The 26517-nt window shown below is 48.3% G+C and overlaps 1 protein-coding gene across 4 annotated transcripts; it reads left to right on the forward strand.

Annotated features, from left to right (window-relative positions):
- The first annotated feature begins 7295 nt into the window (after nt 1-7295).
- GLUL (glutamate-ammonia ligase) lies at nt 7296-17549 on the forward strand. Of its 4 annotated transcripts, none has more exons than XM_045982915.1 (8): nt 7304-7425; nt 8477-8593; nt 10032-10213; nt 11578-11739; nt 13433-13579; nt 14555-14682; nt 14862-15061; nt 15626-17549. In XM_045982915.1, the coding sequence occupies exons 2-8, from the start codon at nt 8490-8492 to the stop codon at nt 15942-15944; spliced, it is 1242 nt and encodes a 413-aa protein (XP_045838871.1). In that variant the 5' UTR covers nt 7304-7425; nt 8477-8489; the 3' UTR covers nt 15945-17549. The 4 variants fall into 4 exon arrangements, with proteins under 4 accessions (XP_045838874.1, XP_045838871.1, XP_045838872.1 ...); XM_045982916.1 differs by having other exon boundaries at nt 10035-10213; XM_045982918.1 differs by lacking the exon at nt 8477-8593 and having other exon boundaries at nt 7296-7425.
- Nucleotides 17550-26517: the final 8968 nt, after the last annotated feature.

Below are 26517 nucleotides of genomic sequence, written 5' to 3' on the forward strand. Positions count from 1 at the left end.
TCAAAGGAAGGAGAGCAGAGTCATGCCTTCACCAGCTACTTCTCCAGGGACGAGTGACTGCCTTTCACCTGAGACTATAATGATTTCTCACAATTCAAAACTGGAATCATTGAAGTCTCATCCTGATAAGAAAAGTGGGTACTTCAGTTTGCTCACCAAAGTGGCACCATCACATGGAAGTAATATAAACAGAATTTAGAATTAATTTATACTGGTTGAAAGCATGCTTTGTATCCCCCTTCCCACTTCTAAGGATTGCCTTCATTTCAAATCCGAATTAATGAGACTTGATCAATGTTTTACTTTAGTAACACTTCAAGTGGGCAGAATTCAAATATAGAATTCAAAGGCTTAGTACTTCTTCGGATTCCTATTTTATTACTCCTGTTCCAGTCAAAGCTTACCTATTTCCCTATCGCCACCTTTGCACATGTTATTTCCTCAATTGTACACTTGGGTCTTTGCAAATTTCACTCCCTTGCATCTCACAGAAAGCCACCGGACAATCACATGTTTACCATGTTGTTTGGTACCCAGCATAAAACCCAACTTCACCCTCACCCCACTGAGTACCCTCCAGGAGGCCCTCTCCAAGAACTCTTATTGACTCCTCTGTTCTGGAACTCTTAGGTGCTTATACAAAATCCACTTTATTAAGCTGTTCATATAGCTGATACATTGCGCTTTGTACTATCTCTGAAATCATCTTTTTTGAGGGGAGGTTTTTCTCACCACCTAAAGACTCCTAACGGGTAGGGACTTCGCCAGATCCAAGTGACAAACTTTCCTGAATATGCACCGGATGTATAGCATGGGTGATGCTGAATAAAGGCTTATTTGCTTCCAGAATCTCCGCCTACCCCTGTTTCTTCTAAATGTTTTTCAAGACAGGTCCAAGGTTCTGTGAAACTTCGGGAAACACCAACAGTCCTAAAGCCTGAGTCATGTTCTTAGTAATGGGCCCACTCTCTTCCTCGTTCCTGGGATAACAAAATCCACCAAACTATTTCTAAATTGTTTACTGTTATTGCTTGTTAATCCTCAAAAGCTTTTCTATAAGGAACTTCCAGAAAACTGAGACTCAGAAGGTTGACTTACCCACGTCTTAGAGCCGGTACAAAGTAAGACAGGATTTCGAATACAGGTGTGTCTGACTCTTGCCAGTGGCTATGTCCTCTGGGCTACAGTGACTTTGCTAATAGCAGCGGTGAAGGAAGTGATCCTCAAATTGAAATTTTTTGAAAAAAAGAAAACAGGAGAAAAGCGAGGAAGGAAGGAAGAAAAATGGTCACCCAGAAGGCCCAGTTGGAATGAGTGGCACTGTATAAGTACTCCAGATGTCCCCTAAAGGGCATGTCTATGTCAGATTTCTGTCCACCACCCAGTGCCCCTACCCTGGCCTCCCCTGGGAGTGAGAGTCTGGCAGACTTTCAGCTTCTGGCTGGGTCTTAAATTTCTGGGCTCAGATCCGAGGGAGGGCTAAGGATAAGACTTGTTTGTAACCACGTTTTCTGATCGTCGCCATTCCCCCCTTGACTCTTGGGTTCTAGACTCTTCAGTGACTCTTCGTGGTGGACATCCTTTTCTCTTTACCTCTTGCACACACTGGTGGGCGATGAGGAAAAAGCACTAAACATTCTTCAGCGGCTCTTTCCTGGTTATTTGAAACCTACTTTTATAATAATAAAGAAACCACTGGTAATCAACTCACACTCCCAACACAGTATCTCTTAGATGTCAGTGTAGGTAATAAACTTGCATGTTATTAATTAACTATATTGGAGATAATAACACAGAGGCCCTCCCCTTGCAGGCCAGTGGTGGTGGTGGGGAATTCCCACTCTTAAGCTTTGGGGATATTCTTCACAAAATTACACCAGAGGGCGCTAGGATCACGCCACCCAGCCAAGCCTCAGGCTCTCCATTGTGGTAAACAAGTCTCCCAGAACTAGTTTTAAAGAAGTGGGGGGAGGGGATAGGAGGTTAGGAAAAATAAGGAACTAAGTCTAAGTATTGCCCAAGCAAGCATCCCCAGAACATATCCCAGGGTTGTTTCCCATTAAAATCTGGTATGTGAACGGGAAGCAAACAGGGTTTCAAATCAACGAATGGGACAGAGGGTAGAAGGCAGGACTGGGGAACCCATGGAGGGAATGACTAAAGGACACACTCTGGTCCAAGCAAATTTTCTTTTCTTTTTTTTTTTTTTTTACCACGATGCTAAATTTCCTAAGCTTTTACTTACTTATTTATTTATTTACTAACGTATAATGTATTATTAGCCCCAGGGGTGCAGGTCTGTGGATCTCCGGGTTTACACACTTCACAGCACTCACCGTAGCACATACCCTCCCCAATGTCCATAACCCCACCACCCTCTCCTTAGCCGCACCCCCCCACCCCTGCAACCCACAGTTTGTTTTCCTAAGCTTTTAAAAATAAGCGTCGCTAATGTTCCAATCAATCTAGAGAAGAGAGATCCATGCATATATTGAGAATAAGGAACAAGATTTATCTATGAAAGTCCCAGATTCACGAAATGAAACTGGGGACAGATGATTAAATAGGCAAAATGTTCTCCAAAGATTCCTTTAAAGAGAACCTGACATAAAGTATTCCCCACAAAGAGTACATAGAATGTCCACTCTGTGGGAGACTCTGGACAAGACACCCTGTAGGATTCGGAGGTAGACTGGCTGGCCCCCTCAGCGAGCGCTTTGCTCAGTGGGAATGAGAGGGATTGCAGGGGTGTGGCGGTGGGGGCCCAGGAGAACACCCACAGCAGACTGGAGGAAGGAAAACAGAAAAGGCTCCCAAGGGAGTTGCACCTGGGATGTGCACTTGGCTGTGAAGTACCACCCTAGGGTGACTTCCTCAAGCTACTGCAGGTCATAGGCGCCTCGGGCCGCCTCACCTTTCAGAACCATGAGCAGATTAGTTCCAGAAGTGCGTGGCTTTAATTTTCTCGGTAGGACTTATTTCCTCACGGTGTTAGCGAAGATGAACTTAACTCCCCAGGTTCCTATTGGAATGAAGATTCTGAGTAGGGCTCAAGCCCAGCCAAACTTCCATCCTAACACACACTTTGGGAAATGGAGTGTTCCCTATATTCGAGTGATTTCAAGGGGCCTTCAACAAACCTCAAATTAGGCTAAAGAGCAGATAGCTGAGATGGGAGCTTCTCGTTTCCTGAGTTTAAGAATATCAGACAATCGGTCTGGGGCCATACCATCCTGGACACACACCCCATCTTGAGGAGTCTGGGAAGCTCAGCCGGGTCAGGCCTGGTTAGTACTTGGATGGGAGACTATCAAACAACCGGGAAGGATATAAAGAGCAAGTCTTCTGTGTTCAGTGTTCAGTACTGAATTGAAGGAAAACCTGGTCTTTCCTTCCTTATTTATGGAGAGTGAAATTGGAAAGCTTGGCCAATGGTAGCTTCTCCCCAGAATTTGGTTTAAGAGTCATGATATCAACTTCCAAGGCTGTTTGTTTTGTTCTTTTTGTTTTCTTCTCGTTTTGTTTTAAGATTATACTATGGTCTATTCTTTGGGAAAGAACTGGTGTTGTTTTATTTAAAAAAAAAAAAAAAAAAGCATAGTTTACAATCTGGGTTGGGTTTCCAGGGTGTTCCTCAAGTCTTAGCTGAACTAAGAGTTTTGTTGAATGCTTACTGAAATCATTCAAATATAAGGAAAACTGCACTTCCCAACTGCCTGTTAGGGTTGAAAGTTTGATTATGTTTGAGCCCTACTCCCAATCCTGTCTATGGTGAGTCCAAGACAACCACACAGGCCCGGGAAGGCACTTCTAGACCACTAGATTAAGAACTTTACAGGGCTCCTGGGTGGATCGGTCGGTTAATCATCTGCCTTTGGCTCAGGTTGTGATCCTAGCGTCCTGGGGTCCTGGGCTCTCTGCTCAGCGGGGAGCCTGCTTTTCCCTCTCCATTTGCCTGCTGCTCTGCCGGCTTGGGTGCTCTCTCACACTCTCAAGTAAGTAAGTAAATAAATAAATAAATAAATAAATAATAAAAATCTTTAAAAGCTTTACAACTGGCAAGTGGAATTTGGTCCTTTAGGAGACAGAGAGAAACTGAGAGAAGAATTCACAGACAAAGCCCACCCAAGACAAGGCCTTTATATTACAGGTAGCAGGACAACACAGAAGGAGAGCTCTTAGTCCCTAGCCCTTCCTGTAGATTCGGAGCAAAAAATGTTTACCTGTTTACTGCTCTCCCACTCCACTCACCTGTGGGACGTCGCTACCTTATTCTAAGAGAGAAAAACCTGACTTCAAAGCACATGTAATAGAACCCCCCCATCAGCTCTGATACTTGGTGTACCAAGAGATGGAACAGTTCACCGGTTCCAGCATGCTAATGCTCTTTTATGGAGAGGGTGGAAAATGGGGGCGAGTGGCAATTTAGGGAAGAAGGGGGAAGAGCACAAAGGACAAAGTCAAACTGAATGGCACAGGCAGTCCTCCTTTTAACTTCTCTAAAAGTACAGTCTGGGTTTCTGGGGGCGAACCAGTTAGTTTCTCCTGCTCTTTCTTCCCCTCATACTCTTTAAAGCTTCCCTGATCGGTCCCCAGACTCATTTGGGCCCTAATTGGGCTGGTTTTAGTAAGTAGGGGGCCGACCAAGGACAAGGCTTCTTGTTCCTTCCTGAAAGACTCAGTGGCCATGTATTACGTTTCTAACCTTCACCAAGTATGCTTCTGGTCACATGAATGGATCAAAGCAAATCCATTTGCATTCTCGGAAAAGCAGCTCAAAGCACATGTTTTCTTGATGGTGCCGCTGTCATTTCTGTGTGATCAACAAACATCACCTATTGAACACTCACTCTGGACACTACTGGGAGATAGAAAGATGGATTAATTGTTTAAGGCAGTGAAGATCCCTAGCAAATGAAACCACACAGCAAAATATAATCCTGTAAGTTTTAAACATTGCATTTACTTCTTGCTATCCCGTTTTCTATTATGCCTTCCACCTGCATCTCAGAATCTGGTGGCGATGAGTTCAGTAGAAGGCTCTGGTTTTTGCTGAGGCAGTTGGGCAACAGAAAACTACCATCTTTTAAAATAAAAACATTACCTTTCCTCTCCCCCACTTTCCCACAACTCAGGACTGAGTCAGAATGTTGTACTTCATGGCTTGTTATGGGGAAAGAAAGAATCCAATCTCTTTGGATTACCTTGACCTATAATAATTATAATTACTGTTTTCCAAGTTTACCATATGCATCTAGTGTATGTGCTTATCAGAAGGAATCCTTACAATACAGTTTCAACAGTTAACTGTTATCTCTATTATGTGGGCAAGAAAACTGTGGTTTCATGTGGATGAGAAAGCTAACACAAAGCTGGTAAGACATGAAGCCCGGATTTGAACGGCTGTTTGTATGACACGAACCCCAGCCTTTGAACATATTGTAATACTTCAACATACAGCACTCAAACTCAAGATGGACCCTCTCAAGGGTTTGCAAGGAACTCTACCCAGTGCAGAAGGTCACCTGTCTGAAATATACCAAAATCCCCTTTGAGGTAAAATTTGCATCTGTCACTTGAAAGCACTACAGTGTCAGACACTCTGGAAGGATGGTGACCAGAGAAGCCAAGTTGTGTGTGTGTGGTCACAGGCAACATTTCTTTTCCATAATTGTGGTACGAAAAATAACCACAAGAACAAACTTCTTCCCTTCCTTTTCCAAAGGCAATGAAGCCTGACTTCTTGGTCTTCAAACAGAAAATTCTCCAAGTCTCAAACACTGGGGCTTCTGAAAGATGCAATAAAGACTAGACACCATCAGGGGGATTTCAGGCAAGAAAAAATACTCAAGCAAGGGCATTGGTGGCAATGAAAATATGGTAGGTGTGCGGGCGTTGTGTGTGTCTCTCTGTATACTATATAGTTATTATATATCTGTTGACAAGCATGCATTTCAATACTGTGTTCACAGACACATTTTCTCAACCATTATAGCAAGGCTGACAGGAGAAAGGGGTACCGATTTGAATTTTCCAGATTAAAAAGAAGGCGCGATAAGTTCCTTGAAAAAGAAACCAAAGCATTACTTTTTTTTTTTTTAAGATTTTATTTATTCATTTGACAGAGAGATCACAAGTAGGCAGAGAGGCAGGCAGAGAGAGAGGAGGAAGCAGGCTCCTTGCGGAGCAGAGAGCCCGATGTGGGACTCGATCCCAGGACCCTGAGATCATGACCTGAGCCGAAGGCAGCGGCTTAATCCACTGAGCCACCCAGGCGCCCCCAAAGCATTACTTTCAAACATTCTAAAATTTGGACGTACCCCGGGCTTCCAAGGGGGGCTCGCGAAGACCTCACTTTTCTTTCAGCTGCCCTTAGGGAACAGTTCGCACCCAGAATTTCAGACCTGGTGGGCGGCTCTAAAGGTCCTCTCTCCAAGGGCTTTATTTGCAGATGAGGAAGCCTGGGCCCAGAGAGGGGCTGCGAGACTTGTCTCGGAGTGTCCCAGGCGGCATCTGACAGGCCCCCTGACCCTTCCCGTGCCCGCCCGGGTCCTCTCCACCGCAGGACCTAAGCACAGCGAGTGGATGACTGAAGCGAGAACGCTCATTGCGGTTCCTCACCCCAGCCCCACGGCGAGGGCAGGCGGGCGGGCGGGCGCGCTGCAGGCCCGGCTCCCGCAGGCCCTCCTCGGGCCGCCCCCTCGGTGCCCCACCACCGCCCGGCCGCGGCCCCCGCTCCCGCACCGCGCCTCAAACCAGACGCCAGCGCCGAGCAGGGCTGCAGGTTCTCTAACAACAAAAGGCAAAACGACGTCCCCGGGGATCAGAACGTCCTTAGGGAGCCTTGGGGTCTGCGGTAGGACCTCGAAAAAGACAGGCCTCTCCTGCAAAACTATCCAACCTGAAGGTGGCCGGGGCGGAGGCCGGGCCGTGTGCGGGGCGCCTCGCTCCGGCCCGGGGGTGGGGGCTGAGGGGACGGCCCCAGGCCCGCGGTGGGCGCGCCAGGGCGAGCGGCAGCCGGGGCAGGCGGGGTCCTTCCTGCCAGGAACTCGCCTGTCCGCGCGCCGCCCGCCTGCCTTTCCTCCGCTCCCCTCCCCCTCGCAAGCCCCCTCCCCCTCAAGGCCCTTTCCCTTTCTTTCTTTCCCGGCCCTCGAGTCCCCACCCCGACGGCGCCGGCTCCACAGCTCGCCCAATGGCAGCGGGACCCGGGCGCGCATCAGCCGATCCGCCCCGGCTCCCGGCCGCTGGGAGCCAATCAGGGCGCCGGGGGCGGCCCGGGCCGCGGATAAAAAATGCGGGGCAGCCCGCAGCCTGCAGAGCCGAGAATGGGAGAAGAGAGGACCCTCTGAACAGCACGCCGGCCTCCTCTCCTCACCTCATCTCGCTCTCGAGGCCTGCCCGTCCCGCCGCCTGCTCGCCGCCCAGGTAAGCGCGCCGCCGTCCCGGGGGCTGGAAGTGGTGCGCGCCGCCCCTGCAGCCCCCCGAACCCCCTGAGCCCGGCCTGTCGGCCCCGCGGCCGGGGGCAGCCCCTTGCACCTCCCGTCCCTAAGGTGCTCCTCTGCCCCGCGCCCTCCGCGTGCTCTCGCCGCCCGCGGCTCCCGGAGGCTCTGGGCTGGCGATTGTAGGGTGCGCTGCTCGCCCGGCTCGGAGGAGGGCGGGGAGTTGTTTTGATCTCTTTCGCCGCTCGCGGCCCTAAGCGCCGCCCCTGGAGGTCGCTTTTCGAGGCGAACGGTGGAACCGCTGCTCGGCCCAGCGCTCCCACCTCGGCGGTGCTGTGTGCACCGCGGACGGAGTAGCCGGGTGGCCCCTTGGGAGGCTCGCTCCTGCTCCGCGGTGGCGGGCCTTGGAGGATCGTCGTGGTTTGGAGGCTCTCTAGACGCTTACACGGAGGCGAGTGGCCGTGAGGGTCGCTGGTACGGGCCGCTCCTGCGCGGGGTCCCGGGGGCCTTGCACTGTGACTGAACAATGGGGAGCCCGGGCTGCGGTTTGGCCGGCGGGCGCCGCGGGCGGAGAGGCCTGGAGGGGCAGAGGCAGCGGCGGTCCGCTGTCCCTCCCCCGCGACATCCCCACTCCCTCCCAGCCCCGGCCCTTGGAGGGATATGGCCCCCTCGGCCTGGCCTTGAGATCCAGACCCGGGCCCGAGGGGCAGGGCGCCGACTTTAGGGACGTTTTAGTGGGAAAGGGCTACCCTCAAAGTGGATTATCCCAACTGCCCCGGGGGCGGGAAGCGGGTAACCCCCCCCAGCCGCAAATCCGCGAAGACCACCAACAACGAAGATGAAGATGAAGGGGAGTCGCGGTCCTCGGAGTCCCCCTCCAACTGCTTCGGCTTCGTCGCCTACTCCATGAACTCTGGAGAGAAATCACGAGTCAAGATTAAGACCGTCACCCACCAGCCCTCGTATTTCTCCTCGTCCCGGTGCGATCCCGAACGCTCCCTGACCCCTCCTTCTCCGTCTCCGTCTCCCTCGCCCAGAAAGCTCCGGTGCATGGACCAGCGAGAACCGGAGAGCCAGGAGAGGCGCGAACGCAACTCCAAAAGAAGGGCCAGGGAGGGCTACCCCAACGATCCGGCTGACCTTCTGTGGCTGGGGTGAGTGAAGAGTCAGGGAAGAAGACCCCGGAGCCGGAAACAGCTGCAGAGACAGCTAGGAAGTGCAGAATCCCATTTTTACCCTGCATACACTCAGGGCACCACGTTACCAGTCGGTAACAGTAGACTAGAATGTTGGCATCCAACTCGTCTCACGGAAAAGAGCAGGAAGTCTGGAACTGAGGCTTACAGGGAGGAAGTGTGGCTGGATATTGATGGTGGTCCCAGGTTGGGGAGGAAGGCCAGAGACTGGGTTGTAGGCTTTATAGTGGGAGCTGAAGGGGTGGCGGAGGTTTGGGGGCAGTATGTGACCCACGGAGACCTCTGCACCGCGGTTATACAGAGCAGTATGGAAAAGGACCGGTTCTGCAATCCAGTGCTGGCGACCAGACCAAGGAGGTTCTGCTCTTCCCCAAGGGAAGGGGTGAGGCTCTTGGAGGGAGAAGCAGTTCTGTTTTCAGTTGGGCAAACATGGACGGTTGCCCATAGAAACTTAGCCACTGTACTTCAGAAAGTTGCCCAAGTCGTTGGAGAACAATGTGTTCCCTTTCCAGCCACTCTGGGCCACTGAGCTGGGGGGGGGGGGGGGTCGGTGTCCAACATTTCCTCTTGTGTTGGGTTTCTCTTGTTTCAGAGGTTTTGTGGCAGTGGCTCGCAGTTTTTAGCGTGCCCAGCTTTTAAAAACCCAGATCTTTTTTGTTACCGAAGTGGGAATTTCCTCATTAAAGTTCTCTGGTGGGATCTGACAATGTCCTTTGCAAATGCAGAGGGAGAAGGGAGAAGACCCGCGGAAAGGATGGCGGTGTGCATGCCTCTCAGAATCCAACACAGATCAGCTCTTTGATACTTGGGGGATTTGCAATTGCGCTGCTGTTAGGAAAACCCCACCAGGCTTTTGACTACTCTAGCTAGCCCCCTTGTTTCTTCTTCCTAATGTCTCAGTGTGTGGGGGTGCTTTAAGGGAGAGGGGAGAATCTTCAAAAAGGGTTTTTCCCAGAGGTGCCGGCTAGAATGCAAGGAAAAGAAGAGATGGAACCAGACACCATAGCAGCCCAGCTTTTCTGTGGCTGGATTTCACTCATGTTGGGAGAGAGAGACCTTCTGCAAATGCTCTCTTTCCAAACTTTAGTGTTTCACCCAGTGCTTTAGTATAAAATATAAAACGCTTCCCCTACCTTGGCTACACTGACGAAATAGAGCTTAGTCCTCACAAGTGTGGATTCTAGCTCAAGGAGGCCTAGAGGCAGATTTTGTCTAATCCAAAAGCTTAAATTCCTCTGAAAGCAGCATGAAGAAGTATTTACCCTGGAGAGTGGCTTCCAAAGGGAGGGGACAACATTTCCCACTGGGAGTTTTTGCTTTAATTGTCCTCACTGAGTCATTCTTGCCAGAGGATCAGTTTGGAGTTGGTAATCATTTTTTGGTTGGTTCTTCTCAGCAGAACAACGTCCACCATGGCCACCTCCGCGAGCTCCCACCTGAACAAAGGCATCAAGCAGTTGTACATGTCCCTGCCTCAGGGCGAGAAAGTGCAAGCTATGTATATTTGGATTGACGGGACGGGAGAAGGATTGCGTTGCAAGACCCGGACCTTGGACAGTGAGCCCAAGTGTATAGAAGGTGAGAGACCGAGCAGAGTGGGAGCTGGGGGGGAGGGGGGGGTAGGAACAGCCTGAAAGCAAGCCACTAGATTTGGCCACTTTATTATTCTGTGTGTCAAGCTTTCCTGAGGCAGGGTTTCTCAGACTTCATTCATTCAACGCTAAGCTCCTCCGCTGCCTCAAAGTGTGGCAACAATGGACCCCTTTATTTCAATAGAATCTTCCATGTAAGCCAGTATATTGAGGAAAAAAGATTAAAAGTCTAGTTGGGGCAGGAGGGAGTTGGAGACTTTGCTGACTTGGGCATGCCCACTTAATTCGCTCTGAGACATCCCTAAGAACCCAGTTTGAAAACCACTGCTCTACCCTGACTATGCTTATCTACTGTATAAACTCTATAGAGTACTGTTTCGGATTCCTATCAGTGAGGTTCTGGATGTGAAGCAGACTCTACGTGAAGTGGTTTCCTAATAGGACTGGCCGATCCATCGATCCATCGTTTGTTTCTGGTTGATTCCACTTTTGGAAATTCTTAAACCACCTGATTGCTTATCAACACTAGGGGCTCTTAGATAAAGAGTCTGTGACCTTCACTTTTCAGTCTAGAGCAAACCATAGCCCTCCTCCTGGAAGGGGACTAGAGAAAAAAATAATCACCTCTTACCTACTTTTAGGATGGCTTACTCTTCTGATAGTAGTCACACTGGAGTGAATGCATAAACATAAAATAAAGTATACGGCGTGTACCTGCTTTGTGGCAGGTATTAGACAGGTGCTGGGGAGGGGGTACAAGGTAAGAGAGTCTGATCTCTCTGCTTTCAGAGAACTCCTGGTCAACTTGAGAGATGAAGAAACCCACCTTTAAAACATAGTGGGGAAAGTCGATAAGTGACCATGGGAGCACCCTTGACCACTTACCCGGCTAGTTATCCATTTCCTTGTCTGTAGAATAAGGGCATGACTTGAGCTAGAACAGTCCCTAGATGCAGTGGGGAGAAGAGTTAAGCAACACAGGTGGCCTAGTAGGGGAATCAGAATCTGGTTCTCCTGTTCCAGTTTTTTAAATGATGACTGACTTCCTGGTTGTCAGAATATTTCAGTTTGTCTCCTTGGTATCTGGTAGACAGACTTGGTATCTGGTAGAAGATACGTCAGGTGTTCCTTGGGTAGTTGATGCAGTGGTCTGTGCGGCTCCCACAGGAAGGACATGAAAGCCTTGTGCACTTGTCAGAGTTTGCATATGAATAGCAGGAGTCCCACATCTCTGACTTTCTGGAAAGAAAATGTAGCTCTTTAGGCATGGAAAGGTTCAGGAAGGGGCTTTATTCTTGTCTGAAAAGCTCTGCAGTTGTAAATTAATTTTCCGTTCTCTTTTTACCCCAGAGTTGCCTGAGTGGAATTTTGATGGCTCTAGTACCTTTCAGTCTGAAGGCTCCAACAGTGACATGTATCTCGTCCCCGTTGCCATGTTTCGGGACCCTTTCCGCAAGGACCCCAACAAGCTGGTGTTCTGTGAAGTCTTCAAGTACAACCGGAAGCCTGCAGGTGTGTATTGGAGAGGCAGGGATGCTCCCTCCTTAATCCTTGAACGTTGTAAAGGGGAAGTACAGGAGATCCGGAAACCAGTACTGGGAACACTAGACTAGATGAGACGATCTCAGGTCTCAGAACTGTTTCAGGGGTCTGGGCGAGTAGACCTGGATCTCCACTCCAAACTTCCTCATTCACAGGTGGTGTGAACAGCAGGGTCTCCTCTACTGGTTGTGTAAATAAAACAACAGTGAATTCCTTTAAATCTCTCCACCAGTAGAGCTCCCCCATGACATAGCCCTCCCACCTGCCTCTAGATTTGAAAAACATGGCTTCTGAAGTTCGAATGGTGGGTTTGAATTCTGGATCTGTCACTTATCTGGCTATGAGCGTTGGCAAACGATTTATCCTCTGTCCTTCGTTTTCCTGATTTTAAAAGGTGGGGTGGGGGATAAAATACATCTCCCGTCTGGGTTCACCGATAACCTACATGTGCCTCAAGTTCACTGTATGCGTTTTTGGCTTTTGCCTGGCATGGCTGTTGATCATGATTCTCCGCCGATCATCTTGTTACCATAGCAGAAGCCCCCCCCCCCCCCCCCCCCCCCGTCTTCCCTGCTCTTTAGTCTCTTGCTACACTCTGCCAGTGCGACTTGTGACGAGTCAGTCCGTGCCTGCACCTTAATTGCCTTTGTTTTGGGAGGCAGTACCATTCTCGTAAAGGGCATGAGCTCTGAAGCCAAGGTAATTGCCGCCTTCCCGGTTCTGCTACTCGCCGTGTAAGCTGGGCAGGCCGCCCAGGGTCTCTGAGCTGAGCTGCGTTTTCTCCTGTGTAAAAGTAGAGGCTTTAATACGTCCCTCAGGGTTGCCAGATAGACTCCTGTTGTGGGTTTTCCATAATACAGAGGTCTTAAAGTGGTGTTTTGGGATGTACTTAACCAGCTGATAAGAAGTCTGTATTTACTTACTTTAAAGTTCTTCTCCAGCTTAGACGACTCCAGCTGAGCTCCTCTCATTTTAATATTTTACTTTTGTGCTAGGCAGTTTAGCCCTTCATCTTCTCACCTGGAATGGGAGGCCCCCAATAGACAAATGATTCTCTCAAGGAAAATTACAGGTTTGGCTCTAAATGCTTGAGAAACTAGGGATAAGTCTGACAACTAAAGCGGCTGTCTTGTGCACAGAGAGCTGAAGTGCCTGACCTGTGGCACTTGGGAGGTGGCCAGCATGCAGATAAGGTGCAGACCTGCTCTGTTCTGGATCCAGGGTCATGGGGTTTGTTTGTGACCCAGGAGTCTCCCTGCAGATGTATGATTACCGCTTCGCCCATTTTCTTTTTCTTTTCTTTTTAGAAGATTTTATTTATTTGACAGATCACAAGTAGGCAGAGAGGCAGGCAGAGAGAGAGGAGGAAGCAGGCTCCCTGCTGAGCAGAGAGCCTGATGCGGGGCTTGATCCTAGGACCCCGGGATCGTGACCTGAGCCGAAGGCAGAGGCTTTAACCCACTGAGCCACCCAGGCTCCCCTGCTTCGCCCATTTTCTACATTTAGGCTGATGGGACACAAAAAAGGTTTTTTATTCTGGGTCAGTTCACCTTAGAGTCCACACTTCAGCTTTGTGGAATCCAAAGCCCTTTTCCCCAGCAGCACTGGGATTCAGTGGATTTGCCCATATGGCTCTAATGGTGCATTGACTCTTTGTTTCTAGAGACCAATTTGAGGCATACCTGTAAACGGATAATGGACATGGTGAGCAATCAGCATCCTTGGTTTGGAATGGAGCAGGAATATACTCTCATGGGCACAGATGGGCACCCTTTTGGTTGGCCTTCCAACGGCTTCCCTGGGCCCCAAGGTAAGTCGTCTACCTGCCCCGTGAGATGGACCTCCTGCTACCTAGTTGCTTCATTGCCAAGGACAGACTCCCTCCCCAGAGATGATAGTGACGACTCATGGATCAGAAAGCTGTGGGCATATCACCGAGGCTGGCTGAAATAATGTGGAGAAGAGCCTTCTTGTTACCCAAATCCGGACATGGTTTTTTTTTTTTTTTTTAACCTTTTAAATTTATTTATTTATTTTCAGCGTAACAGTATTCATTGTTTTTGCACAATACCCAGTGCTCCATGCAATACGTGCCCTCCCTATTGCCCACCACCTGGTTCCCCCAACCTCCCACCCCCGCCCCTTCAAAACTCTCGGGTTATTTTTCAGAGTCCATAGTCTCTTATGGTTCGCCTCCCCTTCCAATTTCCCTCAACTTCCTTCTCCTCTCCATCTCCCAATGTCCTCCATGCCATTTGTTATGCTCCACAAATAAGTGAAACCATATGATATTTGACTCTCTCTGCTTGACTTATTTCACTCAGCATAATCACTTCCAGTCCCTGGACATGGATTTTTATTTTTTATTTTTATCTATTTATCTTTAAAAAGATTTTATTTATTTATTTGGCAGAGATCACAAGTAGGCAGGGAAGCAGGCAGAGAGGGGGTGGGCAGGCTTCCCACTGAGCAGACGGCCCGGTGTAGGGCTTGATCCCAGGACCCTGGAATCGTGACCTGAGCTGAAGGCAGAGGCGTTAACCCACTGAGCCACCCAGGCGCCCCCGGACTTGGAGTTTTAGACATTAACATGGAGGGAAACCCTTCGGGTCCACTGACGTTATGGCCAAGAGGAGTCCCCTGCATGCCACACCCCTGCCTCCCTGTGAAGGCAGGCATAGTGACTGCAGAAAGCAAGTGTTGAGAGCTTTCTGATCTCTGACTTTTGTGGAAAGGGATTTCTTGGTTTCCTCTCTCTTGACCTTTCATCTTAATGCCTCTGCAGGGCCATACTACTGTGGTGTGGGAGCAGACAGAGCCTATGGGAGGGATATCGTGGAGGCTCACTACCGAGCCTGCTTGTACGCTGGCATCAAGATTGCTGGGACAAATGCTGAGGTCATGCCTGCCCAGGTAAATGACGTGTTCATCTGGAGGACATAGGGGCCAGGGGGACGTGTACTGACACCCCTCATTTACCCAGAACTTAGGTGGGTTGGAATAGAGGTGAGAAAAGAACAGGGCTTGGAGCTTGTGAATTGGGCTAAGAAATTGGCATTATTTTTAAAGGCCAGCCATGTTGTTCTCTCTAGTGGGAATTCCAGATAGGACCCTGCGAAGGAATCGACATGGGAGACCATCTCTGGGTGGCCCGTTTCATCTTGCATCGTGTATGTGAAGACTTCGGAGTGATAGCAACCTTTGATCCTAAGCCCATTCCTGGGAACTGGAATGGTGCAGGCTGCCACACCAACTTCAGCACCAAGGCCATGCGCGAGGAGAATGGTCTGAAGTGAGTGCCTTCTCGTGATGGGTCCATCTTCCTTTCTTTGCTGGCATACTTGCCAAGGGTTTGATGTGTTGGGGCTAATAAGTAAGCCAGACTTCTCCATTAGTACTTTAGCTTTTAGCACTTGGCTTTGAAAGTTATCTCCTAACTCTCTTGTTCGTATTTGAAGAGGACCAAAACATACTCTAGGGGTAGAATCCAAGAATAGCTACTGGAAAAGGGGACCCAATTTAATGTGTTTGAAAATCTTCAGTATGAAATAACTTAGTAACGATAAAAGCATTGAATGAACTTAATGCTTCTGGGTGGGGCAGGGTCTTTGATTAGGGTCTTCTCATTCAGCAAATACCATCTGCTGAGCATCCAGCACCATGCTGAGGCCCTGAGTGGGACACACGGGTAAGAAGGCAGAGTTGCTCCCCTCGTGGATCATTTGATCTGTGGGGAGAGCGTTTCAGTAAACAGTCTGATAGATGAGTCCCTTCATTCTTAGTTCCATACGTGCACCTGCCACTGAAGGGCAGACTTCTGGGTTCCAGGTTGGACCCCCGTCTTTTCTCCTCCTAGGTACATTGAGGAGTCCATCGAGAAACTGAGCAAGCGGCACCACTACCACATCCGAGCCTACGACCCCAAGGGGGGCCTGGATAACGCCCGGCGCCTGACTGGATTCCACGAAACGTCCAACATCAACGACTTCTCCGCCGGCGTGGCCAACCGTGGGGCCAGTATCCGCATTCCCCGGACTGTCGGCCAGGAGAAGAAGGGTTACTTTGAAGACCGTCGCCCCTCTGCCAACTGTGACCCCTTTTCCGTGACAGAAGCCCTCATCCGCACGTGTCTTCTCAATGAAACTGGCGATGAACCCTTCCAGTACAAGAACTAAGTGGACTAGACTTGCAGCCGTCAAACCCCTCCTCATTCTCCATCCTGCCTCCATGTTTGCCCCCCTCTCGACTGTCCTAATAGCTGTAACTCAAAGGGCGGAATATCAAGGTCTTTTTTTATTCCTCATGCCCAGTTAATATCTCTTTGCTTCCTTTGGCCAGGATAGAGGGGTCAGGTTCTTAATCTTTTCACACCCCCGCCCCCCCCCATCTTTTTTTTCCCTGTCACTGAAGCTGTCTAGTACGTTAGCGGGGAGGGGGGGGTGGGGAGACATAACCACTGTTTCCAGTTAATCAGGTGTGTTTGTCCAGTAGGCGTAGCGATCCGGACAGAGCGTAGTGTTTGTGAAGGGAGGGGGAGGGCTCTTTCTTCCAGGTAGCTGAGTGTTGGGGGAGGGGGGTTACTTACTTACTCTGGGGTTAGGTTAGGATTTCCCCCTCTTGGTGGGGAGTTCCACTTGGTGTCAGGTTATAACCAACTTTCTATTAAAAGTGAGACTTAGGAGAGAGCCAGGCAGAAAAATGCACCCCCGTCCTCCTGGTACAGGGCTTCCCTCACCCGGGTTGAGATGGCCCTCCCCTGAAGACAAGCTCAGCATAAGGATGGATTGACCTACCTTAGAAGAGTTGTTCTTAACTGCTTGGTCCTTCATTTATAACACAAAGCAGAGTAGTATTTTTATATTTAAATGTAAAAACAAAAAAAATTATATATATGGGTGTGCAGATACGTGTGTTTTTTTTCTAAAGGAGGAAGAACGTTCTGGTCACTGGGGAGCCAAACTGGAGATGAATAGTCTGGTTGGAAATAAGGGATCTCCTCTTGAGTGGGGGTGAGGGAGGCAGTGCTTGCAAAGCTGGCTCTCTGGGGCCCTTTGCCGTTCCCTTGCTGTCACCGGAGGGTCCTCCGTCCTCTGCCCACTCTTCGGAGGTGGGGGTGGACACCCGGTCGGCTTGACAGGTGCAGGCACGTTGCGGAAGGAGCACTCACCTGAGCCCCGCGGCTTTGGTTTAAAAGACACACATGCCCACACGGATTTAGAAATCAGAGTTGGCTGGTCAACTTGAGCATGTTACTGACAAGGGGTGATTGGGATTATTTTCTGGCGGGACTAGCATGTCACTAAAGCAGGCCTTTTGTTTGATATATTAAAATTTTTTAAAAAGCAAACCCAGAAGTTTAGATTTTAATCCTGTTTGTAGGGTTTCTGAGTCCCTTTGGTTTGACAGAATGGCGTGTTTGCTTCAACGGTCCCCTTCCCATCTCTGCTCTTTGAGAAGACCGGAGTCAGAACACTGGTCGTTTTGTGTCCTGGTGTTGAATCTCTGAGTGTGAGATTCTCCTTCCCTTTGTTCAGATTCCTGAGGAGTTTCTTTTTCTTTTATAATAAAAAGCAAACCCCACCTTGGTCCCTCCCATCTTCTCTACCGTGTCTGGCTGTTTTCATGTGGTTCCCGTTGGCCGCCCAGGCCAGCCGTGGCTTCCTCTTGCTGTGACGACTTCTAATTGCCATGTACAGTCTGTTCAGCGGTAGACAGCTCAATGTAAACAGACTGTTAACTGCCCAGAGCAGCTCTTATAAATCAACCTAACATTTATAAGATCTCTTCTGACTTGATTCTTTGTGTTTCTTTTAAATCCCTATGTGCTTTTTTCCTTTACTTTCCTACCCGAAAAGGGGATTTTTTTTTTTTTTAAGAGATGAAACTCAAGTTGTTCAAGGAATTTTTAAAAATCTATCCTGAATCACACAGCCAACCAGCTCTTCCTGTACTTTGGGTGTTGGGAATCCCAGGATGAAGGCATATCCCAGCTGAACAGTTTAGTAGGAGGATACAAACTCCAACCCTCCGCTCTCTCTGCTCCACACCTTGGCTTTCACTTACAATGCTGCAACATTGTCTTAAGCACCCCTCTGCCTTAATTTTAAAGCAGCCTGAAAATGTGTTACAGAGGCTTCTCATTTCCCTGCTGGTCTTGATTTTACCCTTACTCACCTGCCGGGGGTGGTTCTACATGGCCCATATTGACCCGGTGGCTGCCCTGGTTGAAGCCTTCCAAGGTCGACTGCTCTCAGGGCCAGCTAGCAGGGATGTGCCTTGGACATGCCTTCCGTGGCAGTAGCCCAATGAGCTGCTCACAATTCCCCCTAAAGTTCCACGGGACATCTCTGTGCCCTTGTTCTTTGTCCCTTTGGTGGGAAGTTAGTTTTTCTCTCACCTTTCCTGGTGTATCTTAGTTCATGTCCATGCAGGTAGGAGCTCCCTTCGCCATAGTGCTGTGCATGTACCTCTAGCCAAAAGCACTATTCTTCCAACCCCTGAAGCTAACATGCCAGGTGTTGTGTGCTATAAGAATTACCGTCTTTAAAAGATGGTGTCCTCTGATAGCTTGGAAGTTGGTGGGTCCTGTCACAGCAAACTTAAGAGATGACCTTTATCGGGGGAGGGGGCAGGTGTATATTTTGCTCTAGTTGTAAGCAATCCTAGATATTCGTGTTTGCTTTGTTTTGTTTTTTCCCTAGGAAGGTTGGCTCCCCACATTTTCAAAGCTGGATGATGTTACTGCTTTGCTGGGTATGGTTGCAGTTTATATTGGCTGTTTTCAGCATGATTATCAAGAGTGCCCTCTGTCACTCAGCATTCCCCTGGTTTTGCTGATAAATTGTGGGGTTTTCTTTCTATGGAAGCTCTACTTCCCCCTTCCCAGCCGAAATTGGCTTCCGTTCACTGGAGCACCCTTGCAGTCCAGGGCGGGTGAAAGGGGACGTGGGAGGGTATGTTATCTGCACCACAAGCACCAGATCATGGCAGTGGCCTAAGCAGAGTTCCCCAGCAAAGATCACACGAAAAGGACTCCAAATTAATGTGATCAGACTTCGGTGGAAACAAGTTTATTTCCTTCTCTACCCACTCACCTAGAATTAGCTTTGACCTACCAGTTGCGGTGTAATTCCCTTGTATTCTAAGGTGGTTTTTTTTTTATAGCTCATTTAACAGACTCTGGGTTACTCGATAAGTTATCAGTGATAGATTAAGCAGAATGGCAGTCAAGCCTTCAGTCTTAAAGAGACAGAGGCCAGTGTTCACAAAAGGAGTCCTCAACTTTGAACATCAGTTTCCTCAATTTCCTCCTGCCGGTTACTGAGTAGGAGCTCTATGACAGCACAGGCTACTAGAGCAATGTCAGGGAGTGAATGGAGGATTCCGTGACATTCCTTGGATGGTCACATTGGGGCCATTTCACAAGGCCGGTCTGTGCTGCTGGGGGGAGCTCACGGGAACACTCACATGCGAGCATGGACATTCCTGAAAATACCTGTGGCTCCAAGACTTCAACTAACTCACCAAAGTCTTCCTTAGATAATTCCAGAAACTGCTCGGCCCTCGCACCAATGAAGTCAAGTCTAGAAAGTAACTTGCTATCCTAAAGAAAGCCCATCCCTCAACAGGGCTTTCTGATTATATACTTCGGGAAGGCAGGGGTCCCGGTTTTCTCTCTCAGCACTCTATCCCAGTCCTGTCGTGGTGCCTGAGCAACTTGCTTAATGAATTATTTTTAACTCTCAGTTTTGTGAGTTCTAAGCCTTTTGGCTGTATTGGCGACATCAAACCCATGAGATCTCGGTGGTCTGGCTGTGTTCTAACCTGGGTCATGGCACCAAAGCTAAGTTCTGTTTCACTGAGCTTAATGACTGCTGGCTTGGTTCATTCTGGCTGGATTCAGGCTGCCAAGAGCCTTGTGTTGCTTTATGAGTTATAACTAATATGAAGTGGCAATTCATTATGTAATTCCAAAGGCTTCAGGTCAATTGCAACTGTAAACAAATTTGAGCTGACTAGAGCCCTGCCATTTTATAGCCTTTAGCTCGATCACCAACCACTCATTTAAGAAAATGTCATACTTGATTTTACAATATGCAGATATACTCACATTCCCATGGGCACAGGCTAGCCATACACCATATGTGGACTTGCATATATGTACACATCAGACACGCAGTACAGGTCTCCTACATGAACCTTTTCCCCAAGATACAGCATCTTATGAAGGAGACAGGAACTTAGGAGTATCCCTTCTAGAAGCAGCACACCCTCGGTAGAATTCACCGGGCTGATAAGCTGTCACTGGGAGTGGGAAGGCAGGCCATAAAGCTGTTAAGTCTTCAAGCATGGTTCTGCGGCCAGCTCTTTCTCTGCTTTAGGGATTGGAGATTTTCAGGGACTGTCAACTTAGAAGTATTTGTCTACGGTTCACTGCCAAGAGCCCTCTGATGTCAGGGGCTGGTGTCGTAGTCCCACATTCCCAAGGGGTGTGGGTGTGGTTCCTTACTGCCAGTTCATGAGTTGTTTTCTGGGAGCCTTGGACGTCAGCAAATTGTCCTCTTTATCACGAATTTCAGGTTGAGTTACCTGCATTGTCTTGGGACCGCCGCTTGTCTCGGTTTGCTCAGCTTCTGCCCCCTGTCTAAGGCCTGGTCGGCAGACCTGTGTACTTCACTCCAGGGGCGTGGACTCACAAATCTAAACTCTGCCTAGAAGCCTTACTGTACTTTCAGTAAAAGTTCAGAGTAACTCCTTCCTTGGACTACCATATGATTATTATATTGACATTAAATGGGAGAGAAGTTCAAGATATCTCCAAAATTTAATAAAATGGGCACCAAATAGACACTATTTGGGGTATTCGACACAAGCATATGAATGAAAGGGTCAAATGAATGGAAATTTTTCTCTTTCTCTTCTTATGCCCTCCTCTTCTTACAGCTAAAAGGATGTCATTGGCATCAACAACCACTATGGGACTTCTGGTCCTATTGCTATATATATTTGCTTATCTTCAAATGATTTTGCAAGCTGTTTTGATAACTCAAATTTGATAACATCAAATAATATTATGTATAAAGAAGTACAGTATTATATTGGTAGAGGGGAGAGAGGAGGATTGGTTTTTTTTGTTTGTTGGGTTGGTTGGTTAGTTTTGTTCTTGTTTGGGAAAAGTAAACACGTGTCTCTGGGAAGGAATCTGTGATTTGTTAGGAACTAAGTTTAGAGAGACAGAGCTGTAAGGAGTATCCACTTCTCTGGGTCTTCCTTTAGAAGAGGTCAGAAAATGAAATACTGGAATTCTCCCTAAGGAGCCTCCCACCAGCCTCATTCCTAGGTGGGCTTGGGATCCAGAACCGCCAACTTAGAAACATTTTTACATACCTATATTATGACCTAGCCCACTTAAGTTACTCAGCCAAATTAGCCTTCAGTAAATGTTTGTTGAATTAGATTGTTAGAGAAAAGTCACTACCAATATTGTTGGCTAGAGGAAGCGGATAAAAACCTACAGTAGGATGGGGAGGCAGTTTATTCACAAGCATCAGTCTTAGGTGTTAATGGCTTGTGTATGAGCTGCCCCACTCCTGCAGTTAATTCCAGAGTACCTGGTTCAGAAATATCTTCTCCCTGATCCAAAATGCAGAGCCTTTTGGGGGTGATCATCCCTATCTTCTCCCTGATCCAAAATGCAGAGCCTTTGGGGGTGATCATCCCAATTGTTATATCCTGGTAGCTGCTGAGTGTTCTAGATTCTTTTCTTTCCCCTAGGAGGGGATGAGATTCCTTCCAGATTTAGAATTCTGTGTTATGAACTATCATCTCCAAAACTGAAATAAAGCATTTCAATCTTAAGTGTGCTTTCTGGGAGCACAAGAGTGATCTCCTAGTTTATGAATACATATTTGCCATCAGCGTTCTTAGCGGAACTCAGAAAGTCAGATATGTTAGAGAAGACTGAAAGAAAGAAATGACCAAACCATATTTTAATACAGCATTTCTTTGGGGAGAAAATTATGAGGTGACATTTTAGTATGGCTAGTAATAGGAATATTTAACCCTAAGTGATTTAAAACTCATTTCTTCTACATGAGAGAGAATCATTCCTCTGTTCGAAGACTCCAGCTTCATGGCATTCTAGAGCTGGGTAGCAATTTTCCTTAGGTGGCTTGTCCCGGGGCTCTCCATCCCCAAGGGATGTCTATTATTGGAAAACATCCTAGGTGTGTTGTCTGTTGCTCCATAACAAATCACCCCAAACTGTAGTTCCATAAAACAGCGAATATCTAAGATTTCATACGGTTTCCTAGGGCCAGGAATCTGGAAGTGACTTAGCTGGGTGGTTCTGCCTCAGAGTTTCTTTGGAGGTTATAATTAAACTGTCAGGACTGCGACCCATGAAGATGTGATTAGAACTGCAGGTCATGCTTCCCATGACTGTCAGCGGGAGGCTTCGGTTCCTTGCCACGTGGACTTCATAGTGTTACTCAGGACATGTCTTGCCCAGAGTGAGTGGATCAAGAAAGCAAATCCGAGAGGGAGAGAGAAAGTATGTGGAAGGCACAGCCTTTTTATAACCTAATCTTAGAAGTGATAACCCATCACTTTTTGCTGTACTCTAAATGCTAGATGTGAGTCACTAAATTCAGTCCACATTTGGAGGAAGGAAACGCTCCACTTTTCGAGGAGATGTGTATCTAAGAATTTGTGGGTAAATTTAAAAATTCACCACAATGGACTCTTGTCCCCTACCCTCCCTTGTCAACGTTGGCCCTGAGCCAATAGTAAAGATCAAACTACTGTCCTAGGGAGAAAGTCTTTTATTTGGGCTTCTGGTTTCTTTCCTTTGACTCTTGTTCTTATTTGTGCCCTTCTGTTTGTCAGAGAGTGGAAATCAGGATTTCTAGGACATTGTCTGCACTTTATTAGACGTGAGGAATAATATTGATTGCTTCTCTCCCTTTCTCCATCCCAAAGAGCAGGAGGGTCCTCTGAGAGCCATTTTCAGTGAACCTAGAGCAGACAGGAAGAGACAATGTCTACAGGGACCAAAAAAGCCTGAAGGTGTGTGTTAATGCATATAAAGTAATGGCTATCCTGGATTCCTATCGGCCTTCCCAAACCAGTTGCAACCTCTGCCTTCACATTAGACCCACCGCAAGCCCATGCCTGCATGACATCTCCCCATCAGAGACACACCTGAGAGTCATCCTAACCACATCTCGTCTAGATTGAAGTGTTGGGAGAAGACATATATACACAATGTGATTGATTCCCTCCTTACCCTAGACTAAACTTTCTCTAATCCTAGAACCAAAATAAAACAAAACAAAAACTTCATGAACCAACAACCCTTCTTCTGATCCTTAAGGAAGAAAAGCAGATTCTCAGCAGAAAGAATATAAACTCAGAAACCCCCAGAGATGTCTATATTCTTTTTTTTTTTTTAAAGATTATTTATTTATTTATTTGACAGACAGAGATCACAAGTAGGCAGAGAGGCAGGCGGGGGTGGGGTGGGGTGGTGGGAAGCAGGCTCCCCTCTGAGTAGAGAGCCTGATGTGGGCTTGATCCCAGGACCCCGGAATCAAGACCTGAGCCAAAGGCAGAGGCTTTAACCCACTGAGCCACCCAGGTGCCCCAAGACTCCTATATTCTTGCCACAGCATTCCTGGGAGGGAACCTAAAGGGGTCCAATTTATATTTCTGCTCGAATCATCAGGATGTGGGAACCAGGGACATTCCCCAGGGGATAAGGTTATCATAAGCCATTTCAGGACGCTTCAAAATATTGGTATGACCCTGCCCTTTTGTCTACACAACTACTGAAAAAGCAAGAAACACTTCCAGAATCCATGATGTGGATCATGCAAAGTTTTTAGTGGAGATGCCGACTAAGAATTCCAGAGGCAGTCACCGAGGGTGGAAAGGACAGAAGACTCTTGTCCTCGTCCTCTTATGATTGAACCATCTGGTCTCCCCTTACCAACACCCACTCTGCCCCCACCCTCCCTTGTCTCTGACATGTTCTTTCTCTGCCTTTAGCAGATCAGGAAACTCCAAGACCCGACTGAATGCACCTCAGGAGAGACTCGGGGGGTCTCGTGCCTTCGGGAGAGACTGGGGGCCCATGACCCCGGGGCTGCTGACCCTCCTTGCAAACAGTCCAAGAAAGTCAGAAAGCACCAGGTGTTTCTGTCCACTCCGGATCTCGCTCAGCCTGGCACGGCAGGCAGCAGGGTTATTTTGCTTTCATAAGCCATATTATGTAAGATCTGGAACAGTGACGCTGAGCCAACTTAGAGGTCACAACAGAAGGGGAGGAGAAGAACAAAGAAATGGAGAGAGAATGAGGAAGGAGCAGGAAGGGAGAAAGAGAAGAGAGAGAGGGGACAAAGGGAGGGGAGGGTGGAGACAGAGGGAGACCATTTAATTTTCACTGCCTGTTCATACGTTCTTGGTCTCCAGTGACAGCGTACGCTACCTACCTGTAAAGTTCTTCCCCCTCATTTTAGCTGTACCAGAGGTCTCCTCTGTTCACAATCTGCGGAGGACCTCAGTGAATGTCAGCTGCCTGCAGGCGTCACCCCGGGGCCCGTTGGTGTCTCCGTTGGAGGCCGCAGCCGCTGGCATGGTGGAGCACTGAGTGTTCTTGTGGGAGCACACGCAGGGGTGACTGTGAAGGTCATTCCTGAGCCTGCCATGCTTGCTGGTGAGTGGGGAAGCTCCAAAGGGAGCTGGAGACCTGAGGCATCCTTCCTTTGCTGTATTTCAGAAGGTAATAGCCTACTTCCAGGAACTTGGGTAGACAGGAGGAACAGGTACCAAAGATAGGGTAGAGGGTTCTGAATTTACACCCACAAAACATCACTTTGAATCAGTTCAGAGCCCTCTACTCTGTCTTTGGCATCTGCTCCCGAGGTCTGTCCAGTATCTGGGAAAATACCCAATCCATGTTTTCAAATAAGGAGACGAGTTCTTATGGATCTGAGCTCATCTTTCTTCCTCTTCTACCTTTTGAGCGTCTGTTTTAAAAACTTACAAACTCTTGGGGCGCCTGGGTGGCTCAGTGGATTAAGCCACTGCCTTTGGCTCAGGTCATGATCTCAGGGTCCTGGGATCAAGCCCCGCGTCGGGCTCTCTGCTCCGCAGGGAGCCTGCTTCCTCCTCTCTCTCTGCCTGCCTCTCTGCCTACTTGTGATCTCTCTCTCTGTCAAATAAATAAAATAAAATTAAAAAAAAAAAACCAACTTACAAACTCTTTTTCAGGGACACCTGGGTGGCTCAGTTGGTTAAGCGTCTGCCTTTGGCTCAGCTCATGACCCAGGATCCTGGGATCAGGTCCCGTGTCAGGCTCCTTGCTCAGCGGGGAGCCTGCTTCTCCCTCTGCCTGCCACTCCCCCTGCTTGTGCTCTCTCTCCGTCTCTCTGATAAATAAATAAAATCTTAAACAAAAATCTGTATCAGGAAAGACTTTCTCTGTAAAGATGAAGATCAAGATCAAGATTTTACCCTGCATTGGCAATTACTGATGTCAGGTGCTGTTGACTCATTTCACTGCACAACAACCCTTTGTAGCGGCCTTACTATTGTTGTTCCCATTTTACAGAGAAGAGGGCTGAGGTACTGAAAGTGCGGCCGCCACTGGTAAGACGCAGAGTCAGGACCTGACCCCAAGCAGCCTAATTCCACAGTTTTTCGGGTCTCAGTCTGTTTGCTCATCTTGAACATGGCAGTGGTAACTGGCCTGTTGCTGAGAGGGCAGAGTCAGTGTGAAAGTTCTCTGTAACCTGTGTGCTGTGGCATCAAGACACATTTCTTAGACAAGAGCTACAAGAGTCACAGATCCCTTACTCTTTGTTTTCCCCTTTCTTGTGACATGGCCACAGTTTTGTTTGAGAGCTGGTGTTCTTGTGTCTGCTCCTTTGCCTTCGTGTCTCCCAGGAGAGAACATTTCTTTGCGGGACTCGATCCCAGGATCCCAGGATCCCAGGATCATGACCTGAGCCGAGGGCAGACGCCTACCTGACTGAACCACCCAGGTGTCCCTGGAAGAGAACATTGCTGATGAGATAAGTTGTTTGACTTCTTGACGCTCTCTTCTTCTCCCTTACAAAGGGCAATCTCCCAATTTATATCTTTAATTAACACTGACTGGGAAGCCCCCTGGCGCGGGGATGGAGAGAGGAGGGGACAGAGGAGGATCCTAAGGAGACTATGTCATACCCACTTCGCTGTCTTGTGTGATCTGAAAAGACCGAAGCATAACAATGACGACTCTGTGGGGTTCTTGAAACAATGGCAACCAGGGGCTAAAATGATGAATGAGGAAGGAAAACCAGCAGCATGCATTGTCCACTGTGATTTTGGCAGTTAACTCGGTTCCTCCCATCTAAGTAGGCAGTCATACTGGCAAAGGCAGGTGGACAGGAAGTTCAGTGAGGAAAGGAACACAGAAGCTAAGGGTGATTTCCCTGAGGTTCCTCAGAGCAATGCTTTCTGGATGTACAAGTGGCAATTGCTTTACAGCGAGTATATTCTTTGACCATCTAAATGTTGCTTTTCCAAAGGCAAAGGACTTAATTCATATACTGTTTGGTTTTAATTGGCAGGAGGACATTAGTCTAAGCCATAACGAACTTGTTATTTCTGTGCCACTTTTTCCTCACATTTCACAACCATACACAAGATGGTCTTCTAAAAGTCCAAACTAACCAAAGAGTTCCGTGCTCCTCGCACTATCGT

Source organism: Meles meles, chromosome 17, assembly GCF_922984935.1.
Source record: "Meles meles chromosome 17, mMelMel3.1 paternal haplotype, whole genome shotgun sequence".
Lineage (NCBI taxonomy): Eukaryota > Metazoa > Chordata > Mammalia > Carnivora > Mustelidae > Meles > Meles meles.